Genomic DNA, 25,500 nt, shown 5'->3' with positions numbered 1-25,500 from the left:
TTCAGGAAGGATAAGAGGAACAACTCCATTGGAATTGAACTATGGTAGACAGTGAGAGTCAGGTTGCTCACCGTTAGTGTAGGAGGCTATAGGAAAAACTAGAATGACCCATGTTGTAATGGATTAAAATGGAAACATTAGTATGAACTCATGCTTTTTAAAATCAATCTATCTACACAGATAGTTACAGACATATTTGTAGATGTGCATAGAGAAGTTAGTATGCACACATACACTTCCTTTCTCTGTCAGCCAAGACTGCCCAGAAGAGTGACACCCAGTAGCAATGGGCATACCTAGTACCCAAATCTTGGTTTTTAATATTATTCTTCAATGAAGGGAACAAGTTATCCTTGGAGAAACAACTGAATCTAGGACTGGGGAAGGAAATGTTCAAGATAAGCCTGCATCTTGTAATGCCAGAAAGTAAGAAAGTCCTAAGAGAAAAATTTCACAATTATGGGAATATAGCAAAGCGACACAGGAGCAAGCAGAAAGAACTCCCAATGGCCAAGACTGAGACAAGTCTAAGTGACAGCACTGCATTAAATTATAGCCCCCAGTATCAAATACATGCCCATGGGCCCATACTGATATAAACGAATGACTGGATAAGTAATTAGATAAAGGGACAGAATACACAAATCTCCTATGGAGAAGAATTCCAAATATTTTATATAGATCTCTGCTTTAAGGAGGTTAAGAATAACCCCTCCACCTCCTTACATGTGGGCTATTCAGAGTAACTTCCTCCCAAAAAGCACAGTATGAAAATAAGGGAAAAGAGTAAGTTTATAGTGAAAAAAACATGATAAAAATCTCCTCAGCTAAGTGACCAACGTTAACACCAATAAGTCATTTCAATAACGTGATGAAGAAGGCACTTTACCTCTGTGGTCTTCCTCCTCAACTACATAACCCCAGTCAATCGAGAAAAATGTCAGGAAATCCCAACTGAGGGAAATTCTACAAAATACCTGACCAGTACTTCTCAAAACTATTAAGGTCAAGACCAAACAAAACCTGAGAAACTGTCATAGCCAAGAGGAGTCTAAGGAAAAATGACAACTAAGTAATACATTGTCCTGGATGCGACCTTAGAACAGACCATAACATTTGGTGAACTAAGGAAATAGGAATCAAATATAGACTTTAGTCAATATTATGTTAATATTTGTTCATAAATTATAACAAAAGTACCATGCTCATATAAGATGTTAATAATTTAGGGAAGTGAGTAGAAGTATATGTACTATCTTGGCAATTTTTCTATAAATCTAAAACTGTTCTCAAATAAAAAGTTTATTCTAAAGAAACTCTAAAGGTCTATGAACTTAACTTAAACTGATTGAATTAAATAGTAAGATCTCATTTTACTGATATAAGCCAATATTTAATTCTCTTAAAAAGACATAGCATTCTTCATTTCTTAACCTCTATGACCAACTGCTTTCTCTACATTTCTGCACACATTCCTCTGCACTTCTCTACATTTCATGTTACGCACCATCAATTGAGGCCAGAATAGAATGTTAGGGAATTGCTAAACCTATGACTCATTTAAAGAAAAGTTTACTGAAAGGCAGGAAACATTTGTATGAGATATGCATTATTTACATGGATGTATCTTTCAAAAAGAGTTGAGAACAGTGTTCTGAGATACAAAAAAATCAGACACAAACTAGGGAAGAAATATAAAGAAACCAGAAAAAAAGGATATATTTCAGCAAATTGATAAGATGTTATCATTTACTCATTACTTTTGATCCTAGTAAACAATGCACACTTGTCCATCCCTATTTCCCCACCTGGATCCATACAGTCATATGAAATGTTTTTTCTGACCATTCAAACATCAAGACCCATTCTGGGTTTAAATCCTATTACTGCAGGGACATCCAGTAGTATATTTCAGATTTGCAGCCACAGGGAACCAGCTTCATCCAAATACCCATCCTTCAATTACTGCATCATTTTCTTTCTTTCTTTAACAATTACAGTCTTTCAATCACTTTATATGTGACAAGGTTTGTGTTTGCTTCCACCCTTGCCACTCTGCTCTGAGTTCTTTGCAGCAGGTCCACATCTCAGAAGTGGGCACAAAGCACCAAGCCATGGTCTGGATGCTGCTGAGTCCAGGGCACTCATTCCTCTTCATTTGAGTCATTCTAGTTCTATTAATACAGCCCAGAGTGTTCTGTGAAATCTCCAAAATAGGTTCTATATTTTACCTTCAAAACTGGATGGCAGATACAAATATGATATTACCTATGATCAGTATGAAATTTTTTTAGCACATTATGTTTTGGTTGTGAATGTCACACTTGGCTTCTTGGAGGCTTCAAGTATTCACGTATCACAGACCTCCTGGGATGGCGCCATCAGAGGTGTCCTCGGACAGCACACCTTCCAACTGTCTCTTATTCTAAAAGAACCCTATCTCTTCTTTGTTTGTTCTAGCTGCAGAGATCTAAAATTGGAACTAAACATACTGATGGGAAGAGAGTACTCTTAAGTCTCAGTATTTAATGTCCTAGTATTTTCTAGATATCTTAAAGTACATGTATTCCCAGGAGGAATATTATTGCCTGACAAATACTGATGTCATGCAAAATTAACCAATTATTGATTCAAGAAAAATTATTCAGGTGCCAACGAATATATTTTTCTGATCCTTGAAGAAAATATATAAAATGATGTAAAATGTCATATGCAAATTGTGAAAACTGTGTTGGAGCAAAATGACTTAATACAGGTGACAGATTTCCTTACCATGCACTTACAGTCTTGTTATTGATCCACCTGATTCAGCTGTGTCAAATCTACTGACCAAGATTCAGGTATTTTAAACATTAATGTGTTCAGTAATATACAGTGCTGATAAATATGCCAAAAAAGGACAAATTTCCAAGAAGAAAACCAAATAATGAATGCCAGCCACCAATTTTACATCTCTGCAGCTAGAACAAACAAAGAAGAGATAGGGTTCTTTCAGATAGAAATAAGTTATTCGGTAATACTATTGGTATTTTCAATTGAGAAAGATGAAAAACATTAATCTTATTAAGTTTATTTATTGTGGACTTAGGTTAAACAATACAATTAACAGCTATAGAATTTGTAGATCAGAATCAGAAAAGAGAAAAAAATATATTAACCAAGTAGACATGTTAACAAAATAACAGATTAGCCAAGATTATATTTGAATAAACTAGCAAAGGAAAAAGATATCCATAAAAATATCTAATTTTTAGTTACTTACAAGAGAAATGGTGCTATTTGTTTTACAGACCAAGTCATACAAATGTCTAAGAAATAAGCAGTTATTTCCACTCTTCATGGGCACTGTAGCATATCTGAAACAATAGTTTGCTCCTCCCTGAAGTATTTTGATTCCAGATTATTTTTTTAAGGTTACTCAGGAATAAGTGATATTCTTTTCCAGGAGAGACCTAAAGGTTCTTAAACACATCTTTTATTTGATGCAAACCCCACTGTGAAAGGCCCTGGGGACCTCAGTTTAAGAGCAGCAGGCAGGAGACTGATGTACTGGTTTTTTTCTGAACACTGTACTCAGCAATCTGGGCGCACTTAGTAGTGATGAATAGCTGTGAAGAATCAGGTACTAAAAAGTTATTTCCTTGGAAATGAAACCTTTTTTTTTTCTTTTATCTTTTGCCTGTCTCGACTGAAGCTCTGAAGAAACCAAGGATATGGGGAAAGCATGCTAACTCAGATCGCACACAGAAGGCACTCGTGAGGAGGCAGGATGCAAAGGTTCCAGGGAGAGGAAGGGGAGAATGGCCACCATCTTCAAAACTCTTTTGATGTGTTATTGCCTTCAAAGAAGTAGATTTCCTCCAGGTACAGCTGTTTGATACAAATGGATTCATCTGTCAATCAAAGATCTTTTACTCAGAGCCAAATCAAACGCCTAGTATTTGAATCAAATTCTGAGTGCCAATATGTAATAGCCAATTTACCTAGCTGGGAAAAATAAATTAAATGAGAGAATGAGAAATAGAAAAATACATGGAACCTTTATATCCTATGTTCTTAAATTCTGTTCTTTTTGGTTTTCTGTAGCATCTTTCTAAATTATCAAAGACATCTTTTTCTGAGGGTGGGGAAATAAATAATAGTCACATCACACCTTTCACACAGGATGCTTGTCATTTCATAATCATTTTTATGATTCCTGTTTTCCTTATTATATGAATTTATTCTTGAGACATTTCAAGCACAGGGAAGCAGTCTTGTGAATGGGCATGAATTGACAGATCGTGTCAAGTGCAGCCTTACTCAGAAGTTTGACTTCAACTTTCATTCTTACACAACAAAAGTCCATGTACAGACTTAAGAACATGTGTCTCTAAGATTCCCCTTAAGAGTCACACAAGCCTGCATCATTCTTTACCACTGGTGCCCTTACAAATGGAGCAGGACTCAGGACTCTAGAACCTAGTGCTGTACTGGCCTACAGGAGGAAAGTATGTGAGAGCGCTTTTAACTCTGAGGGAGTAACTTGGAAAGACATAGCATTTTTTTTTCATAAGAAACATATTTTTATTCAGATTATCCTTTTATGAACACCTTAATATTTTCAACAGTAGTGAGATTTTAATGAAATCTGGTACATGGACTTTCTTTTGATTAACTTATATAGTAGTTACAGTTTTCAAAGAGCTTCCCCAGAAACTTGTGGGGAAGGAAAGGGACAGGAGAACTGAAATGCATCAAATGTCTTATGTGTATCAGGTGCTATGACTTTTATATATCTCGTTCCTCTTTATGCACATCTTTAGGACAAATCTCCTTCCAATCTCAGTACCAGAAGTGCTTACCCCAAGCCATCTGGTTGTTTATAGCTAATGGACGCTGAGACTTGTATGTAAGCTTCCTGATTTACACTGGCTCCTAACAAGTTCAGCAAGACCTTCACATTCCAACTGCTATACCCACTGACTTCATGGTCAAACTCCTAGAACCTGGAGGGCTCTCTGCTTCCCTTGAGATCTAGACAAATTGATTTGAACTTCCCAATTTCATGGCCAGTAAGAGTCCCAAAACTCAGCCCTTGCTACAGGAGAATCTCCTGGGGGAGGGGCTCACGGAGCCCTCCTATGTCTCTGTCACATTGAGAACCAAAGGTCTAGATCCTTAGAATGCTCAAGTTCATGTTACTTCCCAGGGTGTGCTCTGATTGAAAAATACATAAATATATAAATTAGTTCCTGATGTTCTTTCACAATAAAACAAGAATAAAACCTTGTTCTAATGTGCGAATGGATTTCAAGTTTTTAATTATCATCCTAATAGATAGGGTTGATATGTTCAGTGAGATATAAAAAATATGGCATATTTTACCCATTTCAAAGGCTCAACTGACACATTATATTTCTTATAAAAGTTCAATACTTTCAATATCTCAGTTATCAATATTTTTTGAGATGTCACTATCTTCTTTTGAAAACAAGATCAAAGCAATAGCAAAATGAGAAACTAAAGAAGTAATAAGGAAAGTCTAAGAAGATATTAATTGCTTGAGAATCAAAGAATCTGGCAGATTCTGTTGGTTGAGCACCTACTTCTTGAGGAGAACTGGGCTAAGCACTTTACATACAGTATCTCATTTAATCTATACAGCTATACTGATGTAGATGGGGAAAAAACAAGATTCAAGTTAAGTTATACAGGTGCTCGAGGTCATACAGCTCCAAAGTTGAACAAGAATGCCATCATGACTGCCTAACTCCAAAGCCCATGTGTAACTGTCTCTTGGTATTTGATAGTGCTTATGAAGTATGATGGTGCCATGTTTGTGAAAAAGACAAGAGGTATATAGGTCATGGATGATTTTGTTTAGCTTTGAAATGTGTCAACTTTGGAATCTCACCATCAGCAGATAATCAAACACTAATTTGTGCAGTCGTTTTCATGCTGATGGGACTTGAGAGAAGTGAGTTATCTGAGGTCAAAAATGGTTTCATGGAGGAGATGAACTGATGGAGATAAAGGGAATGTGAAAGATGGGTAAGGTTTAGATAGAGCAGATGGTAAAGCCTGCAAAAAAAATCAGTTAGGTGTGTTTGGGAACAACGAGAAGACTGAAGTAATTAAGAAGAATCTGGTTCAGGAACCATGAGAATTAAAGATAGGTCGGGTGAGACAAAATTGCGAAGAATTCTGAAGGTCAAGTGGAAAAAAACTCCATGTGTTAATCATTCACTCCTTCTCTATGGAGGCCTAGTTATATGGGCCAGAGAAAATAAGAAAACAGAGTAACACAGAAAGCCCTGAAGAATCTTGTTCACAGTCCTGTAAGCAATCACTGTCAGGGCCCTGCCCATGTTCCCTCAGCAATAACATGCCGATGGAATTCCAGTCCAATCACGGGTAATACTCTACCTGCATACAGGTTTTGCTTGCATGCAGGCTAGGCTGGAAATGCCAGGAATCAACTCTAGGAGTAGCCATCAGCCCAATGAAGAATGAAAGTTGGAGGATAAATCCTCCAGTGTCTTCACCCCTTGGATAGGACAACTCTGAAGTGAGTTGTACATCATCTCCCAGACTCTGAACAGGACTGAGTCCCAGTTGCCTTCTTCAGTTACTTGATCATTTATGTAACCTTTATAGATTTTCTTCACCTTCCTGTCTCACTTCCTCACTCCACCAGTGATCACCTCCTGGATATACCATTTGCACTAGAATTATTTTCTAGGGCCTGCTTCTAAGGAAACACAACTCAACACAGATGAACAATAGCCCTAGTAACAACTAACTATGCCAGGTGCCTTTCTAAGTATTTTACATATGTTACAAGAGCCGAGTATTATAACTATACAAATTATTATGACCCCCATTTAACAGATGAGGAAACAAAGGCAGAAATTGGTTAAAGAACTTGCCCAGGGCCTCACAGCTAGAAAGCTTAGATCCATATTGGAACTAGGCACTCTGGATCTGGTCAATGCTCTTAGCCACTAAATTGGCTGCCTCTCTGCACAGGGTAATAAATTACTGTAGCAACACAAACTGGACTGCAGGAAGTACAAGAAGATTTTGAAGAACAGAAGGGGGCTCAGCTCTACCTGCAGTTCAGGGAAGGTCTAGCAAACCAAGTTTCGATGAATTTGCAAGTGACTTGCGGTAATGTCCATCACGCAGCAGGGTAGTGTCTTCAGACACCATGGAATCCCTGCAAGGGTATTAGAGCAGGGGTACAGGGAGTCACAGTATGGGGGGTCTATTAACTAGTGAACTACCAGCTTCCCCAGCCCTTCTTCAAAAGTGCAGAATTTGTGTAAACCTGCTTCTCAACACTGGTCATACCTGTCTTATATATTAAGCCAACTGCCTAACCTTTTGCTTGAAGGAAGGGTTCTGTGATTTAAAAATACATGTTTATAATTTCTATACTAAAGAACAGATATATCTAAAAACTCAAATGTCAGATATGTATTGTGGAATAATGAGGGAAATAAGTTAATGATAGATGACATTAATACATGAAATTAGAAAGGCACAGGCCAGATGAAGCAGGGCTTTTTGCTTTAATGCATACAATATGAAGCTAATGCATTTTCTAAGCAAGGGAAGTGATATGAAGGAGAGAATTGTTTGAAAGCTGAGCATGAAAAGAGGGTAGAAAAGCCATGCATGGAGACAGGTCTGTGTCTGACAGCCTTATCTTGTACTGGGGAAAAAAAAGTAACGTAAATATCATAAATGCAGAAACAGACGTATGTTACAAATGAAGAAATGGACCAGCTGCAGAGTTTATTTACACAATTTTGTCTTGCCAGAAAGATAAAGCACACATCTTCAAGGAAAGAAAGATTCCTGTAAATGAAAGTGAATGAACTGCTTATTAGCTTTAAAGAAATAATTAGTGTCTTAGATAAGGGGGTGAATTGGAGCAATACCATTTGGATTTTGCAGACAAACACAATTTAGCAGGATGGCTGCTTCTGCAGACTATCTCAACACACTTAAACTCTCCCAAGTACTAGAAACAAGATGTGTGGAGTTATTTATGCTCAAGATGATGATTTTTATAGAAATTTTACTTATTCAAACACATGGACTGTTTCCTGAAAAACAGAAATTAATCTTGAAGCACTGAATTCCAAGCACACCATCTAGAAATGTAATTTTCACTCTAAAGCATTTACTGAGTACCTACTGTGTGTCGGGTACTGTGCTAGGAACTGGGCATTTAGGGTGAAGGACACAGGTAAGACACCCCAGAGAGGAAAAACTCATCCTGCAAGAAGCTGGTGCTCATTTAAAATGGGAGGGGGCAGAGAAGTTTTCCAAGGTAGGTGATTCTGGTTGAGGTTGGTCTGATGAGGAGAAATGCATTATTCTCCATAATTCAAACTTAACCCAAAGTGTTGTCTCTGATAGAGGTTGGAAAGTTGCAAGGATGTGATCTGGAAAAAAGAAGTTTTGTCCTCCAAGCAAACTAGAACTAATGGGAATACCTAAATCGGAATGGTCATGTTACTGAGCAACTAGATTACCCTAGGCAACCTGGTTAACCTTTCATAGTCTAGTCTCCTAATAAGTACAATAACAGTAGTTACCATTTATTAGTTACTTATTGAATGACAGGTGTTCTTCCAAGCATGTGACAGATTTTCTTATGTAATCTTCTCAGCAACCCTAGTGAGAACTATTTATTATCTTTATTTTACAAGTGGGAAAACTGAAGCATAGAGAGGTTAGACAACTCACTCCAGGTTGTACTCTTACTAAGTAGATAACACACCCCTGTAGTGGGTTTAGGGGTCTCATAAAAAGCTCAATCTGTAGCTGGCCTTAATAACCTCTCAAATGTGATACTTATTATTACCAGTTGTATTACTTTAGCAGCAAAAGTTCCCTTGCCTCATCTCAAAAAACAGCACAATAACAGTATATGAATGATGCAAAAGATACTTAATTAAATAATGCCACACCCATTACAGCTTTTGTCATTCATCCTTTTCTTTGTACATACTCATTTACTGAAGAAAAATTTATAGAGTGCCTGTGAGGTGCAACACTGTGCCAGGTGCTGGGGTTGTAAAGTAGGAAAAAGAAGTCAAGGTCACTACTCTCATGAATAGAATGGAGTATGATTTGTTGCTATGAAGTCTCAGCAGTTAGCATGATCACAGAAAGCTCGTTGGAGCAAAAAGATGTGCAGTGAAGGATGGGGAGACTGCTGTCATGCTTAAAATGCTGACATCCTAATCTACTTTAACATTCAACCTCTCTCAAAAATCAAACTAGCAGGGATTACTTTCTAGAAAATGGGTCTTTCAACAGATATTTTTTTCTTGTAGAACCCAAACAGCCAGGCAGCCATGCCATACTTACAACTTGAAAGAGGTCCCTCTACTACTCTCAGGAACACTCAGGTTTCCTCAGGTCGCCCACTATCAACTTGCTAGCATCCCTTTCTTCCATAATTATGCCAATTATTTGCTTCAAAGCCACTAAGCAAACATATGTACACAGAGCAACCAACAAATTAGTTCTCATACTGAGAACTTCAAGCATGGTATTTCTTTAGACCAGATAGAAACAGCTAGATGATGAAACAGCCTGAGACTTTGACCAAGAAAAGAGTTGGGAAGACTTAAGGGACATAAATAGCATGTGGGATATATTTTCTCAAATACCATGGATAATAATGGGAATAAAGCTGCCATCTTACCCATGCAAAAGGTTGACATTTAAAGGGCACCTTTTTTCGAAAAGGAATTAAGCCAAATGTAGGCCTACAGCTGAAGCTAAGAGATTTTTTACAGGAGGGGCTAAATATTTCAGAAAAGTGTCAGGGTTCAATCCTGGACTAATTTGCTTTAAGAGAAGGAGAGTTATGCCTAAGCAAGAGACAAAATGAGTAAATTAACAGGCTAAGATAAAGAATCATAGATTTTTATAGTACTATAGTGATCATTTGGTTCAACCTCCTCCACTCCAGACTTTAAAGGAAAAACATGAAAACTCAAAGGAAAGGACTCATGAAGTTCCCTTGTAAGTGACTAGGACTGCCTTATGTAGAGGTTTGGAGCTCCAGCAGAAATCCCACGAAGCCCCATACCAAGGAATCACAAGCACTGAACATCAAGAATATTAAAGAGAAACCTCTGTTGACCTCAGAGAAAGTGCTGATGATTAGAAGAGATGAAAGGAATTTATCTCCTAAACTCCTGGTACATGATAGGGCTTACAATTAAGGTCTAAAAGACCATAGGCTATTAAAAATTCCCTTATTTTGCATCTTATATTTGTTATTCTCCCCCTGAGATACCATGGAAACAAAGAAGATAACGTAAATTTATAAATATTTAAAATGTCAGTTCTGGTTAAAGGCATATCATGTTTTATTATTTTTCAGTAAGTTTCTTAGAGACTGGTGACACTTTCAAGTAAACTTCAGAAGGACTGAAGAAATCTTTGTAAAAGCAGGTCACATATATATATGGATTTGTGACATTTCAACATAAACCATAGAAAGATTCTTATTAAAGCGAGCAAAGCTGAATCATTTTGCCTTCTCTTCATACTGTGATTTTTTATTCATTTGAAGATAAAATTCAAAGCAAATGTTTTAGAGCTTCTGTTTGCCATCCAAGAGTTATTTCCAGGCAGCTTAGGAAATCTCACATTCCCAAAATCAGGTCATGAAATTGGAACTGCAATCTCATTAATCTGTTCATACAACAGCTTCCACCGCTACCAAACAGAAAAACACAACGGTAAAACTCAGTCTGCATTCCTTGGGATCCCCAGAAAACAACCAGCACAAGATTTCTCACTATAAAACAGTTCCTAGTTTAGTAAATTAAGGGTTGCAACATTTCTGTCACACCTCTGCACCCTTTCCAGACATAATACTTTAGGTAAGTAATTTTTAAAGTGCAAGTCCTTTGTTGACTTTACATTCAGCATCACTGGCTTTTCCAACTGGCTGACACTCTTGCATTTCCCTCTTGAGCAGCCTTTCTGATTCCCCACAGAAACTGCCCCACACCTGCCTATGCTCGTCCACCTGACTCTCCATAGACCCCCCTCTGAGATATGAAATTGAATTCTACTTCCCAAAGACAACAGAGGGCATTAGACCAAAACTCCCACGGGTTCTCCTTCCATGTACCAAAATCTCTGCGGGACCTGCATCCATCCTGCTCTTTCTTCCTCCTGTCTCAGGGGAAGTTACATCCTTTACTAGCTGTCTGGACCCTGTATATAGGTATTTCCTTCAGATGTGCTCCTTGACCCTTGAACATACCTAGCACTCTTCACTAACTACTCGTTATTCCTCCTCTTTTCCTTCTCCCCCAGTTCTCTATCCTCCTTCTGGTCCTTCTTGCCCCAAATTTTGAAAGTATGCACAACTTCTTTCTGCCTTTATAACCTCTGGAATGTAACTTACCCCCAGGTGCTCTCTTAAACCACTCTCCAAAGTGTTGCCAATAGCTACCAATTTTCAAATCCATCTGATATACTTTAAGTCCCTCATTTTTAGGTTTCTTTATGGTATTTGGACCAATGAATTGTTTCTTCCTTTAAACTCCCAGAACACTTTGCCTATACCTCCATCAACATGCTCCCTGCTGTACTGTCATCATTTGTTCCTGCAGCTGCTCTCCTCACTAGTCAATGACTGCCTTAGAGCAGGACTGCTAGCACATTTACCTGGGCACTCCCTATGCTTAAATTAATCAGTATGTTCCACATATTTTAATCCTATTCACTAAGAATGGCATTTTTCAAGCACAGATATTGAGCTACTTCATGATTTACATGTTCATTTGGCTGTTTGGCACTGGCTCTGATTTCAGAAAATATTAGTATTATTTACCTGTGCAAAACATTAAAGTTCTACAATAGGACATTGTGAAGCAAGTAATGATGATGGTAGCAATACCCAAACTTGTATGATCTTTTACTGTCACCAAGCACTCTCAAAAACATTTCATCTGACTATCAGAACCACCTTTCAAGCCCATACCCAGACAAGGCCAGGACTGTGCAATCTGATCACTGCCCAGCAGCTCAGTGAGTGAAGCTGCATTCATCTCTGTTCTGCTCCCTTCGCCCAGTGTGTGCCCAAGGAAGGGATGCCTTTTGCTTAGCACAAAGGTCCGGTGCATTCACCAAGCTCCAAAGTCTGCATTTCTAATTCATCTGCCTAAGTGGGGCACCTTTTCCTAATTCACAGAAACGACCCCATAGGTCAGAGTGGCCGGGAAAACATGGCTCACCTCAAATTCCCTGTATAATTTTCTCATTCTGAGAAAACACAAAAGAGCTGCTGCTGTGCTTGAAGCATAGGTCGTAGCCCTCATATGACCAGGAAGAGTTTCTCAGGGAAAGGCCACTGAAATTCATTACACATCCCATGCACTTAGATAATCTGTGAACTAATAGGGTGAAGCTGCTTATTTTTTCTTGTCTTACTGCTAAGGTATTTTTCCATAAGCTCCATGGACAAAGTGCTAAGACATCTTCCATAGAACACTGTGGTGAATAAAAAGACACTGGGTTTTAAAATGAGGCCATACCTAAGTGTCAGAAATGTGACCCTGCACTCACCATGAGCACTACTTTCCTCATCTGCAAACGGGGGTTCAAATAAGACCCAGCTCTGAAAGTTGCCATTAAATGATGTCATTTATGTGAAAACATGTGGTGTGTACTGGGTGGGTGGACAATTAGTTTTGATTTCAATAAGGTACACAGTGGTTCCTTTTGTTACCTACATTTTAAGAAATTCACTTAAGAGGTTTTAGCATGCCAGTGTTTAAAAGTCTAGTAATTTTTTATCACCGATGTGCTGTGAATAGCTCTTTAAAAGTCTACTCCTTAACAAGATGCAGGTAAATATCCGCTGTAGTCATTTTCAACAAGTGGTGAAGAGCCCCAAGAGCCTTTGCAAGATCACACAAAGCATTAAGATCAGAATTAGAGTTAGAAATCTGGAGGGATTTTTGTTTTATTTTTTTCATAGTTAATAGCCTGATATTATACATAGAATCCATATTCCATCCTTAAAACCAAATACATATCTTCAAATTTTACACAATACCATCTCTAGTTGACATATATTGTCTTGGGTATGTTGACAGGCTGGTACTTCTCTAACAACTGGAAACACCATGCAGTAGTCCTTCTAGTGATAAGAACTTATGGCTTAGAAACATTTTAGAGTATTGTAAAAAAAAAGATGGAATGATGCTGTAGCTAGACAGGGCATTAATGGCCACTAAAGTTCGGGGGTGTGACCCAAGGAGGAGAGGAAGAGATGAAATGTAGTTACTGTTTAAAAAAATAAGCAAAGAAGAAAACTTCTAACCTGAAGCAAATGGGACACTGGTTAAGTTCCTTTTCTGGGTTCCCTCTTGCTCTCAGAATTCTGAACTGTCTTCCTCTTTTCCCTTTCTTGCCTGTTTTTCTCTGAGCCTGGACACCCCAGCATTAGTGGAAGAAACTCAGTAACAGTCAGCTAAGAGGTGAGCGGGAATGGGGGCTGGAAAGTGGAGAATTTAGCAATGAGAGGGCTGGAAAATGGAAAATTTAATCAAAGCAAACACCCCACATTCACAGCTAGTCACTTTCATAGGATGGAAAATATTTTCTGCTTTCTTCCCCTTATAAAGATTGCCTAAAATCTCCCTGACATGGGCCACTCACTTTGGCCACTGGGGATGGAACCCAGCAGCAGTTTAAAGTATGCTATTTTACTGTCACGGAAAGTCTACCAGGGCTAAAAATGACATTTGATTTCCATAAGTGTGGGCACACGGACATTACCCAGGGCAACTTACCTCCTCTAGCATACCATTCCTTGTTTAAAAAATCAAAACAAATATATAGAATTTTTATTTTTTATTTTAAAACTACAAGGTAGTACTAACAGAAATTAAGGAGAATACCACTACAGGCAACAGAAGACAGAAAACAGAAAGGAAAGAGAAAAATTATATGGTTAATAGTATCAATCTTTCTTCTAAAGCAACAACTTGGCTATATTATATCTAAACCTGAACTTCTCCCTTAAACAATGGGTTGAGCTAAAACTATGGACCTCCAGGACTTTGTGAACAACCTGAGTTTGTATAGTTATGAGCTCTATCTAAACTTTATTGCCATAAATTATATTTGGCCCTATCAGAAATTCAGAATCAAGCTGAGAGTTTGGTGGTATTTTTGTTCTAGTATTTATGAGTAGTTGTGTCACTCAGAGAAAGAGATGGCACTGAAGCAAGGTCAGCAATGACTTGAAATCTCATTAGAAGACAAGAGGACCCTGACAGAAATTTTAGGTTGGCAAAAATTAGCAGAGCTCCATTTTCTTGCAGGAAACTTAATACCTTTGCTCTTTGATGCATATACAGTGATCAAAGCGAATGTTTCTCCGACTCATGAAAATTGTCGTAAGACAAGTGAGATTATTATCACTGGCCAGAACATAAACTCAGGAAAATCCAATTCTGGGTTGAGTTTCTGTAGTTTCAATACATGAAGAGAAGAACTTCAAAAATAATACTCAATACTCGAAGAGTCTAGATAAGAAGGGTTATCCTTTTATTAAGAGGCAGGCCATTTGTCCTTTCTTCATTTATTTATTCATTGGATTTGTTATTGATATATATATCTATATGCATATATAGATATATAAATATATATAAAACACACATATGCATATGGTATTATTGGCATATTGATTTATATCTTGCCTCATTCTAGAAAGGATTTAAATTAAAGGAAACAAAACAAAATGAATTAGTATATGAGTTGACCCTTAACTTACAGAAGAACAACAGCTACACTATGACTTGCTAGATGAAGCCTTTTTACGAACCTGGAAACATAAAGTCCAAGGAAGGATATGAGGCCTAGAAATAGGAAAAAGAAGCCTGAATGTTGAGTCAAGGTAACATAGTCAACTTATTTGCCTCTTGATCAGAATCATCTCTCAGCATCACAAAGAGAGTTTGATAAAGGCTATTTAGATATGTGGGCTTTAAAAAGTTTAATCCTAACCACCAAATAAGTAAAATAGTTAATCACTATCTACAGTCAATCTCAAACCTTCCTTGGCTTTCCTCAGCAGCCCCGTGCAGCATCCCCTAACAGCCTAGCAGCTTCTATCCCCTCTGTCTTCTCTCTGAGTCATTCGAGTCCATCATAAAAAGGACAAAAAGATATTGCAATAAAATGCCCACCTTAATTTTTTAAGTGTAAAATTCAGTTGTATTCAACATGGCTCTAGTGTCTCTGGCATGAAATTACAGCATTTTTACAACTCAGGTTATGTAAAGTTGTTACCTATCTCTTAAGTAAGGCCAAAAGCTACAAACATGTAAGGCACACTACGTTGTGTCATTCTTGTTATATCCCTGCATATGAGTCCATGTCATGATGTTTCATTGCTACTAAATGAAATTGACTTTCCTAGAAAGCTGACTTGGATTTCCCTTCTTCCAATCATGGAAGAAGACCTGTTCCTGAATTGCCAGGTCACCACTACATCCTCACAACTAGTCAGAATAGAAAATAAAAAGAGCTATATAGTACTTATTTGCCTAGTGAGGTCCTTATCTTTGTTTGGCTTGGCAGTAAAAAGGTCGAAAAGTGTAATGGAAAGAAACCTTCGCAACAACCTCCAGCAAGTGTTCCTATGGTAGCTTGAAACCAGAAAACTAGATCCTTCACAGCACTCTTAGCACTCGAGGTGGTGTTCTATTTAGACAAGTAATAAGACCACTTGTTAACTTTAACTTGTAGCCAATAAACAATAAATCTGTAATGCTATTACTCAATTATCAGCACACCAGCCGGAGGACAGGAGGATGAGTCAAAGTGGAAACACAGGCTTCTGTTGGAATCATTACCTCTGACACACTGTGGAGACAACTCTGGACCCTCTGTATCTCCATTTTGCCTCCTCTTGCTTCTCAAAAAGCAAGAGTCGGGGGTGCACCCACGTCCTGCCTACTATCCAAAGGGTTTAGAGCCTTCATAGAGATGAGCTAGAGCTCATGAAATCCAGCACACATCCCCTTTAAAATGTTTATCATCCCCTGGCATTGATCTGTGGACAACTTCTGATAGGCCCCTTTGTGTAAAAAGACCTTAATGTGAGAATGAGGAAAGAGACCCTTTGGAAATGGAAAGGAAAACAATGTGGCAAAGCCTTTCTTTTTAGCATGGTAATTCATGAGCATGGAACCTAATCCAAGAGGGACTCTTACAGTAGGACAAAGGGAAAGCTTTTCTGTCAGCAAACTCCTGGAGTCTCTTACCGCAGAAGTGAAAGGCCAAGTTAGAAATGAGAGAAAAGCAACAATTGGGTAAGTTGAGAACCAATGACAGTAGTAATTGGGTCACCTGGAAAAAAAACACCACCTTCTTCCTTTGAGTTCAATATCTTATAACTAAAGTCTTCTCAAGGGCCCAGGCAAGAACAAATACACAGAACACTCCTAGGCCACACTGCCTCAGTATGACCACCCCCACACCAGACTGGCCTGTCATGCAGTGAAATCTATGAAGGGTTACCCAGCCTCAGGCACAAAAGCAAACCACCAGGATGCTCAACTTCTCTATACAGCTTTCAAATATATATATTACAGATCCAGAGGACCATGAATAAGCACATTTGCATTCTTTCAAAAACCATAGAATTGAATAGCTCATTTCTTTACAGTTAAAAGTAGAGCTGAGCTAAATGCAACAAAATAAAAAGTGATTATAACATTTGGGATTCAAAGAATGCATGCACCCTACCTATTGCAACATAAACAAATGGACCCAAGCAGGGCTTAGGCAGAACAAAAACTGTTGCTTTATAGCAAGGTATACCTTATGGAAATGAGAATGGTAATTTTTCCCCTAAACAAATCTTAATAGGTACAAAAATTACATTGAAGTAAGGCATAAGGAATAAGAAAAAATAAATAAATTTTTGACAAATGCCTACTATATGTCAGGGACAGTTTCCAAGACCTTTTTAACTCAATAAAGACTATTTATGTGTATGTATCTGTAAGAATGACAAGGACCTTATTGCTGATGACTGACCCTTACCATCAGAAGGCAGTGGCACCAAAGCTCCCACTGAGTCAGGAACTCTGGTGATGCACTTGGAAGTGGGCCACTTAGGTTGACAGGCATGTCTCCCAGACTCCCTCCCAAACACAGTAGAGACACAGGGGACAGTGGCTCTGGACAGCAGAGAAGAAATATACGTCACAGCATTGATTCTGGATGGATCTGGTATTGACAGAAAATGAGCTCCTGCCTTGAGTGACAGGGGATATCACCCACTCTATTCTGCAACTGATTTTCAGCTAACAAAGTGAAATGTCTATAACAAACCAGCAGCTGATTTTGGTGGCGCCTCAAGATATTAGGAAGCTTTCATTTGAGACACTGTTATAAAAGCAGCCAAGAAAACCTTCAGAAACTTCTATTTTGATTTCTATTGCTTATCCTGAAGACAGTCAAAAAATTTACATGGGAAATACACTCTCAAAAATCAGACACATTGCAGTATCCAAAGCAAGCCATGCTAGTAATCACAAAACCTTTAAAAAAAAAATGTGTCTTTAGCATGCATTCACAAAGTTTCTGCTATGAGCAACTGAATCCAGTCAGCCCTAAAAGTGTAGTGAAAACAAGCAATTTTAAAATAATGAGTTTTGCCCTTATAATATCCTCAGCAATTATTTCCTATACACATGTAGTCATAAACCCAAACAAGAAAGGGAACATGATGTCACACACTCTAGGTCCTTAATACATTGCAATGAACCTTTATACATGACCAGGTATCAACGCACTACCCAAGTTCTATGAAATTCTGAGCACTTCATGATTCATGTGTTCGAAATCTATCAGATTCGTTCATTCTGGTAGAAATATTTCTTGAATAGCTAAAAAATATTCCTTAAATGTAAGGCAGCAACACATCTTAGTATTATTTTTAAATAGAGTTAACATTTTTAAGTTTTCCCTTAATATTCTTTTGGAGATTCAGAAGGACCTAAGGCCAAACAAATTGATTATTAGATGTCATAAATATGTGTGCATCCTTCCCCAGGGAATTTTCAAAGAAAACAGAAGAGCAAAACAAACAAAGAAAACCCTCCCTTTTTCCTTTATGAGTTAAATAGTTGCCATTCTCAATTTGTTTTTTATTTTTTTCCTTCTATGAAATGTTACCAATTGTAAATATTCTCATATTTGACTTCTTTTGGGGGGGATGCTTTTATCTTAAGTAATTTGTTATTGCATAACCACTACTTTCTCAGACAGCATTTGGTTTTAAACAATGTTTTGCTTTTTCATCCTCATTTGATACCAATATTCAAGACAAACCCGACCCTGTCATGGAATTTTATAATTCTGAGTTTTACAAACTGAAGGGGGTATTGATTACTCACCATATCCAGGAATGCCTTCTAAAGGGAAAATTATTCACGTGCATCATGTTTGCAGATCTTCCGTCATTAATATTTCTCCTCGTCTCGTATGTTACATGGAGTGATTCTCACAGATGAATCCCAACTCTCTTGTTTGAGCAGCTACCATGGGCAATTATTGCAACAAGTATTGAATTCCAAAAAAATCCCCCCTCCCCCCAAAGAAATCCCAAATAGCAAGAAAAGCCCTTCCAGGATTTGAAGAAAGAAACATCACAGAACACTGCAGGTATGGGTCCATTCATTCAGGTCCCACTAGTTAGTGAACACACTTCAATAACCAGTTCAGTCGCTGATCCTAAATGGTGGCAAACAGTGTCCTGGTAAAATCCAACTGCCTAGAGTGTGAATTAGTGCATCCTCCCAGGAAGGACTCTGGAATGTGGGAAAAAAGGAGTCAAAAGACAGTTTCTTGTTATCCTTGTTAAAGAAGTGCTAGAAGGGAAAAGGAAAACTTCAGGTTGCTTGGCCATGCTGTCCTTTGGGAATGAATATTGCTTTTTCTTCTTTCTTAGGCTCATATTCTATGAGTGGTCACTTTAATACAGCGCTGCCTTCTGAGACTTGTCGGACAAAGACCTGGGTAGAGGACCTAGAAACCATGTATAACCAGAGCCAACTTCTTCCCGAATCTCAAAATTCCTGGTTCTCAACTGCAGAAGTAGGAAGGCGGTGAGCGATTTCTGCTTTGCAGGACAGGATTACCATTAGCTACCTTCATGACTTCAGAAGATGCCACGAGGAAATTCATTTCTGCTGCCTAGCCCCATAATACGGCTGTCTGCTTTCTTGAAGTAAAATGACTAAGCTATTGATCCTTTTACTGCAGAAACCCCTTTAATTTGTTGTTACCAAAGCCATGTGCGGGCTTCTCATATTTTGCCTTGGAAAGAAAATGAGTATTACAGCCGCAAGTCCGACGTTGTCTAAGAATTCCTTCCCCCTCTTTCTTTCCTTTCTCTCTCTCTTTTCTTACCCCAATTCAATTCCTCAATAGGTGTCATTTAGTCTGATGCTCTGACATCTTCTGAAAGGTTTTCATGCCCAAGCTATACAGACCTTGCATGCTTTAAAAACACAATGGCAACAGGCTCCTGCTGGGGTCGCCCAGCGCCGAATTTCCATCGGAAGCTTTGCAATCGTCGCAGCGTCTGCCCTGGGCTGCGCCGCCCGGCTCTGAGCAGCTCAGGACACTTGCGGGCTCCTGGTACTGTGCATTAACTCTGCAGCAGCCCCACTCGGCTGCGGAGACGGCTGCCTGACAGGGGATGTGCTGGCGTCAAGGGGGCCCTCTAGGTGGGTTTCCGGGCACTGCAGCAAGCCCTGCGAGCCACCCAGCAAGAGCGGGCCAAAGGGGTTAAAGAAACAGCTCGCCCTGCAAGAGCACGTTTCTTTCAGGCAGTAATTACCAGGCAAGACACGCTAAGCAGTAAGAAACCTGTAAATAGCCTCACAAGGAAATGACACCTTGAACAAATAGGTATTACTGAGGGAGGGTTGTTGTCTGATTTTGTTTTTCTCTTCTCACCCAATGAAAAGAAAGGGAATACAAGGAGTCCAGAGAGAACTGCAAATGACAGGGTTTGGTCACTTCCACTCCTTTGTTTTTGAAACACAAAAATATTGGGGTGGGATGCCTTGTTAACTTGATGATAATCTGTAACCATTTAGTCACAGATGACCACACGGGGAGGGAGTCTTGGACAGGAAATCCTGTGGAAGCCAGTTGTGCAGAAGTCAGGTACACTTCAGTTACAATTGTGCATACAATAAAGTGGCTTGTTTGATTAGGGGGTGTGTAGCTTTGAGGAGTGCTGAGATAAAGCACTGCATGCCTATAGCTGATAGTCTGCATTGCCTCAAGCTCACCCCTTTGTTGCAAAAATTCTCTTCAACAATCCCCTGAAAGCACCCCATCACTGTTGATGCCATTTTGGAGCAAGAATAAAATAGTAAACTCTTGTGATAGTAGATTGGCACTTAAATAGTGTTTGTTGGAAATAAGTAGAATGAACTTTTCAAGTAGTAGTGTACTCAATATTAATGTATCACTTTTAAGTCAGGCATTTAAAAAGCCTAATATGCTTAATGTTAAATGGAATACTGGCACCATTTAATGTATCATGCTATTACCTTCAGTTAGGATTTCCTGTGAAGCCCTGTCATCACCGTAAACATTACCCAGAGATTTTTGGGGGAGGAGAGAAAAGGGGGCCATCTCCCACAAATTCAAAACCAGGAATAGAGAAACTTAATCTTGAAAACTGCCATGGTTTGGGAAGTCTTCATTTTGATCAAATGATGAGCCTAATGGAAATATTCCTGGGAGGAGGAAAAACTAAGTGATTTCTTTAAAAGTAATTTGAACTTGTAAGGTCCAGAAAGATGATGCCACAAGCTTGAAAGGAGCTTAGAATATTTTGGGGGATTTCCTGTAGCCTTAGGTAGTGCCCTCATGACCTCCTTTTTCTAAAAGGGAACAAATCTCTTCCATGAGGTCATTTGTGATCTGAACCAGTGAACTTCTGTCTGCATTGTTTTTAGCTTAACTTTGAATGCTTTGAAGCGAGCATCGGAGTAATTTAAAATTGGATATTACATGAGATATTTAAATATTATTATATTAGAGTAAGGAACACCTACAATCCTGGGCACTGTTTTTAAGTACTTTACATTATTATTTCATTGAATCCTCATGAAATCACTATTATGTAAGGACTGTTATTAGCGCTGTTCTACAGATGAAAACCGAGGCCCTCTGATAGGAAGTAGCTTGCCCAAGGCCAAACAGCTAGTAAGAATTGTGATTTGATTCAAAGTCTGGCTTTGGCACCTATATAGATTACCAATATATTATTCTGCTTCTATAAGAAGAATAATAACACCTTGCATTAGTGTTATGGTTTCTACAAAATTATTTTTACAGGTATTATTTTAGCCTTACTGAATCATGCTGAGGACAATATGAAATTTATTATGCCAATTTGGGGGGAAAATACTCATAAGGATATAGCATTTCTTTATTATCATGCATCCATGGTAGCAGGAGATCCAGAGAGAATTCAGATTATTTGACAGTTGAGTGTTCTTTGATGATGAGCATCATCATGTTATCATTATGGACATTAACCTATTTCAGAACCAGTATTTTGTCCTTACATTATACAAAAGATTAGGTGTCCAAGGAAAGTAACAAATATAAAGATTAAAAACATGATGTAAAAATATATTTTCCCTTGTAATAGAACATAGAATTTATTTTTTTAATCCATTCTTCTGTACTCTTTTCATATGCTAAAGTGATACCCATGGGTGAGATGATGTTAAAAATATCTGAATCTTTCTCAGTCACCACATAGTTCAATATTCAATATGTGTTAGCTATGTTTCCATTTGTGGACAATGATGTAAGTAAAGCTCTTTATAAGTAAAAAAACACAAATGACTTATTGATCAAATTATTAAATGAGATGTAAAATTAAAATATATTTAAACCAAAAGGAGATTTCAACTGAATATTTTTAAAGTGAACTTTTGGCTTTTTATTTGTATTTTTATACATGCAACTCTCTAGAATAAGGTATACACAAAGTTGAGAAGCTACAGTAAATAGTAGAAAAGTCAAATTTCTGCTTGAGGGAAAACAAAGAAAAAAGTGTAATTTATCTTACAGTTCAAGGAATGAAGACCACACATTAATAAACAATCCTACACAGAGTATTTTGAAAACTCAAGGCAATATATATAAAAGGATGGGCTTGTTTAGAGAATAAAAATAGCTTATTTCCAGCATTTTTATGCCATGTATATTAGAAACAGAGTCTTCAGAGTTATAAGTACTACTATTTTACAAACTGCCACTTCACAAAACTCAGTATTTTACAAGAGTGGTCCTCAAGAAACAATATTTGGGCAGAACTAATAGGTTTGTAAATTTAAAAGAAATTCTCAAAGATGAATAATGCTTAAGGACTAGGGTAAAACAAATGTTTCTTTTTCCCTACTAAAAGGTAATCATCCTTTCATGTAACTTCTAAGAAATACCAGGAGTAAACATAAAAGATGCCTTTTAGACTTGATCCCAGACCCATCACTTCAATCAATAAAGGAATGTTAATCATTCAAAGACACCATAGATTGATTGGCACCCCTTTGGTGAGGTCCCGACACCTCCCTACACCCCCCCTACCTCACCAAGTTGTGTAGCCTCAGCTCTCCTGGAACAAAGGCTGTTTTTTGTCTCTTGAAAAATTTAATACCACAGCAAGCACAAGAATAATCAGTTTCTCAGGGATGGACCCAAATTATCCATTCTCATATGAAACTGATATATGAAATATAAAAAACAGAATGTCAATTTGTTGATAAAAGTATAAACTACAAACTCAGAGCAAACCAGAATATTCTAATCAACATTTTCATGAAAGATTGTTTTATGCACCCAAAATCAGAGAAGTACTAATTAGCTAGTGTCCCCATGCTTTCTTCCAATAATTAACGTCCTTTTCTGCCTTGGCTTGGGGGTTATGCTTGCTAGAGTGATGGTTTTCAAAACAAATTCCTGGAAGCACGTTGGTTTTGCAAAGTTGCCTCAGGCCAATTGCAGTGTGAGGGAGATGCCGGGTTCCTGGGCCTGGCCTTCAGAGCCCCTCTGCTTTTACCTGTTTCATTTCAAATTCTGGTTTGAAAAAGGGAGTCTGGTTCTCAAAAAAACGTTTACTAAAATATAATAGCAGGAAAACAAAATTAATACTTTCTAGGCAAATTTTTTTCTTTGATTGTTGGTTTTCAAGACTATTCAAACCTTTTCAATTTATATGCTTACTTCACAATGGGTATAACACAAACGATCAGGTTATACCTTTGTGCTAATACAAGTATAGCGTAATAAAGACATCCTGCTCTTTGAATGGGGGAGGGAGGTATTTCCCAAACTCTTCAGTCACTTAGGTGATCTGAAAGGTGTAATGACTTCACCTCTTTGATTTTCCCTGAGTTTCATTTCTAGAATGGAGCTTTAATTTCAAGTGTTCAGGGTATATCTTTTTGTCATCATCACATGCTGCTACAACTAGCAGCTAATATCAATAATTGCCTATTAAACGACTTGGATGAAATAAAAGTCCTTTAGATTTAGATTTGAAATGAAAAGGATCTAAAGGTGATCTTCTGTTAATCTTTTATAAATACTAAGTACCAGCTCAGATATTTTAGGAAAGTATCCCATTCTTTCAAGAGGCTGCATAACTTTTGTTTCTTAGTTGTCAAATGAAAACATCTGGTCCCTCTATTCTATATACTGATTTTGTATAAAAATATTCACGTATACAAATACCTCTATGTACTTTTATTTTTATAGCACATTCTCTACATTAGTAGTATCAATATGTTTTATCTTAGGAAATGTAAGTTACACTCCTTTGGATATTTTGGGGGACATGACTTTTTCACCTAAAGCTGAAAAAAGAAAGTAGTATTTAAAAAAATTTCAGCACATATATAACTGAAATAAGAGGAGATCTTCATGAAGCCATGGTTTCAATTGCTAAGAGTCGGGGAACTGCATCATGATTTCAGCAAGTTGCTGGTACATTCAATTTCTACATATTCTTAAAACCAGAGATACAACCATCAGCTGAAAAGTGAAAAATACATTCACTAAATATTTATTGTAGTCACCCCAAATCAACACGTGCTTTGTTGGAAGTTTTCGTGATTTCACTAATATAACAAGTCATATTAGATTAATACAGCTTAAGTTTAAATCTTCTCACTTAAATGATACATGCATTTACACAAAGAATTTTTCACATCATCAAACACACTATATTTCATAGCTGGGATATTTAGAATGCTTGCTCAATTCCACTTGTAATATTTTTGGAAGTAGAAGTGTTAGACTACCTAATGCTAGAGCAAAAAGAAGGTACTTACTGTTTGCTATTCAAAAATCAAGTGTGGAGAAAAACCCACAGCAACTTTGAAAAAGGAAAAGCCAAATTTGTGGTCTGTTTGAGAGTCTCAAGAGGCGAGCCCTTAATTTCACACTCTGCCTTGTACTTTCTGTGTAATTTTGAACAACTCACTATTCCTCTGTGAGACTAAATTTCCTTATCTGTAACAGAGAAATAATAGCAAATTCATAGGCTATTAGTTTTTAATTCACTGAGGTAAATTATAGAAACATACTTTGTCATGTGAAGAGAGTTATTTAAATATTGTTCACATATGCTTTAAATTCAGTCATTAGAAAATGGAATGAAACATAGATACCTCACTCGGTCTGCAATTTACTCAACCCGAAATGGAAAAAAAAAAGACAATGAGGTAATGCTGGATCTCTCTTCTGAAATGGAATTATATCTCATTTCAAACTTAAACTTCTTAAAGGGTTTGTATCATATCTGTTTCAATTCAAGGAAGTAAAAATATTTCTCATGTTATAAGGTACAGCTTTAAACTATATCCATGTTTATGAAATACATACGTATTCATAACAATGCTTGGAAAATATCTGAAATATTGGTAGATGGAATAAAACCCTCCAATTTGCAGAATAATCTCTTTAATATGAACTATTTAATATATTTAATATGATTTTAAACATGTATGTGTATATAAACATACTTATGCCAATGTATAGGAAAAGTACTAGAAGAATATATACCAAGCTACTGACAAAGCTATTCTGAGTAAGTTGCTTTATTTTGTAATCAAAATTTTGATGAGATGGGTCATCATGTAAGACATTTTATTTTGCTGTTCATAAAACCTCCCTCCCCTCCAGAAATATAGCAATTTGATATTAGTATTACATAGTAATACTGAATAACCACAGTGAATTAACTTGACATTGGATCAATGGTTACTCAATCAAAGGGCTTAAATTAAAACACACACACACACAGAGGAACTAATAATATATCTACACCTACATCCACATCCAGAGGTTCTGGAGAGGGCACTCTTTTTCTATGACTGACATATACTATGCTTCCTGTCAAAATAT

General features: G+C 37.5%; 1 protein-coding gene across 8 annotated transcripts in view; it reads right to left on the bottom strand.

Annotated features, from left to right (window-relative positions):
* PDE4D (phosphodiesterase 4D) overlaps positions 1-25,500 on the bottom strand; it is a 1,476,836-nt gene that overhangs the window by 547,838 nt on the left and 903,498 nt on the right. The window contains exon 1 of one of the 8 annotated variants that reach the window (XM_037022280.2): positions 18,453-19,694. The exons of the other annotated variants lie outside the window; for them this stretch is intronic. Within the exon in view, the coding sequence (XP_036878175.1) occupies positions 18,453-18,499 (47 nt within the window). The 5' untranslated portion in view covers positions 18,500-19,694. Of the gene's footprint in view, positions 1-18,452; positions 19,695-25,500 lie in introns of those variants that run through there. 8 annotated transcript variants of the gene reach the window in all.

This window comes from Manis javanica, chromosome 1 (genome assembly GCF_040802235.1).
Source record: "Manis javanica isolate MJ-LG chromosome 1, MJ_LKY, whole genome shotgun sequence".
Taxonomy (NCBI): Eukaryota; Metazoa; Chordata; class Mammalia; order Pholidota; family Manidae; genus Manis; species Manis javanica.
The sequence above is the reverse complement of the archived record's forward strand: the minus strand, read 5'-3'. Positions and strand labels throughout refer to the sequence as shown.